Source organism: Priapulus caudatus, unplaced genomic scaffold (assembly GCF_000485595.1).
Source record: "Priapulus caudatus unplaced genomic scaffold, Priapulus_caudatus-5.0.1 Scaffold317, whole genome shotgun sequence".
Lineage (NCBI taxonomy): Eukaryota > Metazoa > Priapulida > Priapulimorpha > Priapulimorphida > Priapulidae > Priapulus > Priapulus caudatus.
The window spans coordinates 195,429-200,885 of record NW_014577378.1 but is presented as its reverse complement, the minus strand read 5'-3'; the positions used below and the strand labels follow the sequence as shown (position 1 = coordinate 200,885).

General features: G+C 42.0%; 2 protein-coding genes across 2 annotated transcripts in view; one reads left to right on the top strand and one right to left on the bottom strand.

Moving 5' to 3' along the window:
• The first annotated feature begins 327 nt into the window (after nt 1-327).
• Nucleotides 328-4,413, top strand: LOC106808949 (ATP-binding cassette sub-family B member 8, mitochondrial-like). The gene is made up of 3 exons (XM_014811876.1): nt 328-2,105; nt 2,451-2,679; nt 3,454-4,413. The coding sequence occupies exons 1-3, from the start codon at nt 425-427 to the stop codon at nt 3,761-3,763; spliced, it is 2,220 nt and encodes a 739-aa protein (XP_014667362.1). The 5' UTR covers nt 328-424; the 3' UTR covers nt 3,764-4,413.
• A 161-nt stretch (nt 4,414-4,574) lies between these two features.
• The window catches only part of LOC106808950 (ABC transporter G family member 21-like), a 30,384-nt gene continuing 29,501 nt past the window's right edge, over nt 4,575-5,457 (bottom strand). The window contains exon 13 of the mRNA XM_014811877.1: nt 4,575-5,337. Within this exon, the coding sequence (XP_014667363.1) occupies nt 5,118-5,337 (220 nt within the window). The 3' untranslated portion in view covers nt 4,575-5,117. The remainder of the gene's footprint in view (nt 5,338-5,457) is intronic.

Sequence of the window (5,457 nt, the reverse complement as noted above, 5' to 3'; positions counted from 1 at the left end):
GTTGCTCGCGCAGAAAGCGTATCTGAGGGGGTCTAATTTAAAAAAATTAAGACCAGACCCCCCCTTCGCGTGCTCGCAACTTTCGGTTACGGTTATACCCACCCCTGGTACAAATCCTGCACACGCCTCTGACGAGCAAATTGCCAACATTGAAAAACGAACCCCCCCAATATAAAGCTGGCTACGGGCCTGTATTATAAATTTATATATAAATATATATATATAAAATAAATTTTTATACTGACGATGGCGATGTTATTAAATAAAGTAAAAATGAGTTAAGCCATAATATATTGATTAAAAACACAACATACAACATTTTACGAGTCGTAGGTATAAAAATTATGTATAATGCATTTAATTTAATTTTGTAAATAATTAAAAATAAAATTAATCCGACTTGAGCGCCCCATCACTCGGCAAGATGGCAGCGCCCATTCGTTACTCTAGCTTTAGTAAGTTATTTCACAGCTTTCGTGTATGTCAAACATTGAAACCGACGACAGTTAGCAGTTATTCATCTACAAAGTGTGCAAGATATTTTGTAACGTCAGGACTATATAGGCGTGCAGGAAATGTTATATTACCGCATTTTCGGCAGTGTTTTCAGACGGCATCGAAGTTTTCCGTTGCTGTGCGAAATGCAACCAGAAGAATTGGACGAGCGAAAGAATTCGCAAAAGGAGGCACAAGGACAAACGACTATATGAAGATCTCATATGGATTCTGGATAGGCACTTCAACTTGTGCCATTGTGTTTTTTAGACTGAGTAATGCAAATTGTGCCTCGAAGTTGACTCGGACACGCTTTATCGAAACTGACAAAAATCCGACTGAGCCCAAATTTCAGTGGCTCACTTTTTTAAAGTTATTGCTCCCTGAAATATGGTTCCTAGTATGTGCAATTCTTAGTGCATTTGCCGTGGCCATAGTAAACATAAAGATTCCTCTTTTATTAGGTGACCTTGTTGGTGTCATATCCAAATATACGGCAGAAAATGCACATAATTATCTTGCGGAGATTTCAAAACCAGCGACTAGACTCTTAGCAATGTATGGTATACAAGGACTGCTGACGTTCTTCTATATTACCCTTTTGTCGCACGTAGGCGAGAAATTTGCAGCTAGACTTCGTAATCAGCTATTCTCCAAGTTGCTTCACCAAGACATGGCATTTTTTGACACACACAAAACTGGAGAGATGGTAAACAGGTTGACATCCGACATTCAAGAACTAAAAAGTGCATTCAAGATGTGCATATCTCAGGGAATGCGTAGCCTTACTCAAACAATAGGATGTGTCGCATCCTTGTATATCATATCACCTAAGATGACTGCGCTGATGGTCATCTTTGTGCCTGCCATCATCATCACTGGGACTTTGATTGGGTCTGTGTTGAGGAAACTGTCACGTCAAGCACAGGCCCAGATTGCTAGATCCACAGCGGTCGCAGATGAGGCCCTCGGGAACATCCGCACTGTACGAGCGTTTGCTATGGAGAATAGCGAGATTGCGATCTTCCAGAGAGAAGTGGATGAGTCACGTTGGATGAACGAGAAGCTGGGAATTGGCATTGCAGTCTTCCAGAGCATGTCAAATATTGCACTGAACATGATCGTACTCGGTACGATTTACGTCGGCGGCCACTTGCTCTCCAAGAACGAACTCTCGGCTGGAGACATGATGTCATTTCTAGTTGCCACTCAGACGATTCAGCGATCGTTGGCGGCCATGTCACTACTGTTTGGAACGGCTGTGAGAGGTGTCACTGCCGGTGCAAGAATCTTCGAGTACATGAGCAGTGAACCAACCATCCCGGTCACAGGAGGGAGAACCATCCCATATCATTCACTATTCGGCGACGTCAGGTTTAACGACGTGACCTTCAGGTACCCAGGTCGGCCTGAGCAGGTCATACTTGATAAGTTCAGCATTCACTTAGAGAAGGGCAAGACGCTGGCCCTCTGCGGTCTCTCTGGAGGAGGAAAGTCTACCGTCGCCGCCTTGCTCGAAAGGTTTTACGAGGTGGAAGACGGTAGCATCACCGTTGACAACGTCGATGTGCGGGAGCTGAACCCAGGGTGGCTGCGAGGCCGTCTGATAGGTCAGTAAATACCGTCAAAACTTTATAAGGGTTGATTAAGGGAAACACACAAAAGTGTCCTTTATAGACAGGTGTCTGCTCTATAGAGGTGGTTTCACCTATCATGAAAGAGACATGCCAGAGCTGCTCTTTATAGACAGATATCTGTTCTATTGGGCCGGTGACACGGGTTTACCTGTATTATGCATTCGTTGTTATACGTCAACATACTATTATCATTACTATATATATCTCAGTGTAAATAATAAGTATAAATGCTCAAAACATTTGTCCTGTTGCTTGAAAAATTGTAATGCAGTCATTCTGCATTTTCCCTCTGATAATTAATGTACACTGCACCGCCAGGTTTTATCAGCCAGGAGCCTGTCCTATTCGCAACCAGTGTAATGGAGAATATCAGATACGGACGGCCTGAGGCTAGCGACCAGGAAGTCTATGAGGCAGCGAAACTCGCTAATGCTGACGATTTCATCCGCAATTTCCCGGACGGCTATTCTACGGTGCTTGGAGAGAGAGGGGTGACAGTCTCGGGTGGACAGAAGCAGCGCATCGCAATTGCAAGAGCGTTAATTAAGTGAGTACTGCTTACTAACGGAGGTATGAAAATGGTACCCAGATGCATTGTGGCATATGATTTTTAATCCTTATTTTATTCTGTTGGTATTAAATGATTTGCATTCATTGTTTACAATAGATCTATAAAGGAGGCATTTACAGTATAGATATTATACATTAAATTTAGTCTCATATCAATAGAAATGCATGTACGTACAATCGTACATAGTTCCATAACATTGGAATGAAGGCAAAATCGTCTCTATGATAGTGGAACACATGTGCATATTTATCCTGTGACTGACTTGTTATACAAATCTGCAAATTTGTTATACATGCTATTAAATGCTACTATCCTCTAATTCGATTATCAAATGAAATGTTAGTATACATCAATGATAGGAGCCAGTGATGGTCTAGTGGATGGCACACTTTTAAAAATTGGGCCCAAATGGCTGGGTTAGGGTTGGGGGTTTCACTGAGTTCACTACTGTTGTACCATCCAACAATGCTGTATAAATGGGTAGTAATGGTGGTCTTATTAACGTGAGGCCCTCATAACAATGAGTAGCTTTGCTGCAAAAAACTATTGGAAACCATGGCAACACATCGCGAATGGTCTATGCTAGAGCCAAGTGACAAAAAAAATTCAGTGATATATGCTAATAAAGACCTTGAAATTTCTTGTGAATTCTTGGTTTTGTTGATTATGGAAATCGGAATTTAAGTGTAGTCTCCTCACTTCCTATTTGTTGATTCTTGTAAGCCTTGCATTGTATTCGTTATCTTCTAGGAAACCATCTGTGATCATTCTTGATGAAGCCACCAGCGCTCTGGATGCGGAGTCTGAGCGGCTGGTGCAAGAGGCTCTAGACCGCATAACTGCAGGCAGGACAGTGCTGATCATTGCTCACCGTCTGAGCACAATTCAGAATGCCGACATGATAGCAGTTTTAGCAGACGGAGTCGTTGCAGAGAAGGGAACGCACACAGAACTCAAGAGGAAAAAGGGCCTCTACTGGCAGCTGATACGACACCAACAGGAGACCGAGCAGCTAGAAGAACAGTTGCATATCAAGCACAGACACACGGGTCATCACTGACGTACTGTGTATACACTATGTCCACATTGATGAGATTTAGTTATCGAGAACTAACTGATAGATTATTTTTAGATTTATTGATCAGTTGTTAGATTTATTCAAGATGGTGCTCTGGTGTTGCTACTCAGTAGTCTTTCATTGCGTTTGTGTTATTAAATTACTTCACTCTGTTAACATATGAAATTTAAGAATGGTATCCAAAAAAACAATTTCTCTCAATTTTTGTGTGCTATATAAAGTCTGAGATTTGCATTCCAAATAGAATGTATCCATTGTTCATAGTAAACTAATAACATCTCTAATTTAAAAACGTTTGTAACAGTTTTATTCAAATTTCCAACTTTCAAGGTTAATCCGAACCTCAGTTTATGCTTTCAGCAGTAAATATTTCTTAAATAATCACTAATAAATAACATGGACTGTAGTAACAGGTACCAAGGCTGAATCAGAGGCCTGCCAGCTGCAATAAAGCACGATCTAATGAAGCAATTATTGTTTTGAAAAGTGTACTGGGGTTGCATGTTCATATTATGGAACTATCACAGATAGTAGACATGCTACTCTAAATATAGAGTGGCCTATTGATTTGTTAGTTTGTGCTATTAATAGCAATGCTGGTACTAAATAAAAATCTAAATAATAACGACATATTCCACTGTATAAAAATCGTTTGAATGATTATACAAAGCACCAATAGCTTGTGCGCCTTTACTTTCCTATTGTCTTATTTTTCCCAAATTTTCATTTTAATAACACATGCTACCTCCAGTAAACCACAATAGCAACTTCATAAATTCAAATTACAAAATATGGTCCTGTTCTGCATCAAATAGTCAATAGCAAGGCATTAAGATGAACAAGGGATGCATTTCACTTCATCAAAAGACAATAATTGCAACCTGAAGGTGATGTGTGCTCACTTCTTGAATGCCTCTCATTCGTACTTCGTACTAGATAATAACTATTACTAACTGACATGGCCAGCTCGATCGTCTCTCCCGTGGCATCCCAGATTACTATAAATCGTAGAGTTCTTTCTCCCCGTTGTCCTCGTATATACGCTCAAACCTGTGTTAGCAGACGCTTCTATAGAACGGCGATCCGACCATAAAGACGCACGGCATTTCCCGAGAGTGGCATTTATACAGTGAAACCACCTCTAAAGAATAGACACCTGTCTACAAAGGCTACTTTTGGAGTTTTCCTTAAACAACCCTTGTGACTGTGCATCCTTTCTTCTGTGTACTTCCTTCATTCAGTGAACTGTGTCCCTGCGCAGTCGCGACCTTCACGTCCGTTCACCGCGACCTTCACGTCCGTTCACCGCGACCTTCACGTCCGTTCGCCGCAACCTTCACGTCTTCTTCTTCATGATGAAGAGCTTCTCGGGGTTGCGTAGGTATCGCAGCACCAGGTAGCCGAGCACGTAGAAGGTGAGCATGTAGCCGACGAGGAAGATCGTGTCGTAGGCGTACGGCACGGTGTCGTGTGTCACCTCCAGCACGCGCTCTGCAGTGATCGTCGTCACGTTATCCACGCTGCACTCCTCGAAGATCGAGTTGTGCTCGCCGCACCTGCAAGCAGCCATAATTAAGACACTCGAGATGCACCAGATGCTAGCCATATATATCGAGCTCTCTCTCTCTCTCTCTCTCTCTCTCTCTCTCTCTCTCTCTCTCTCTCTCTCTCTCTCT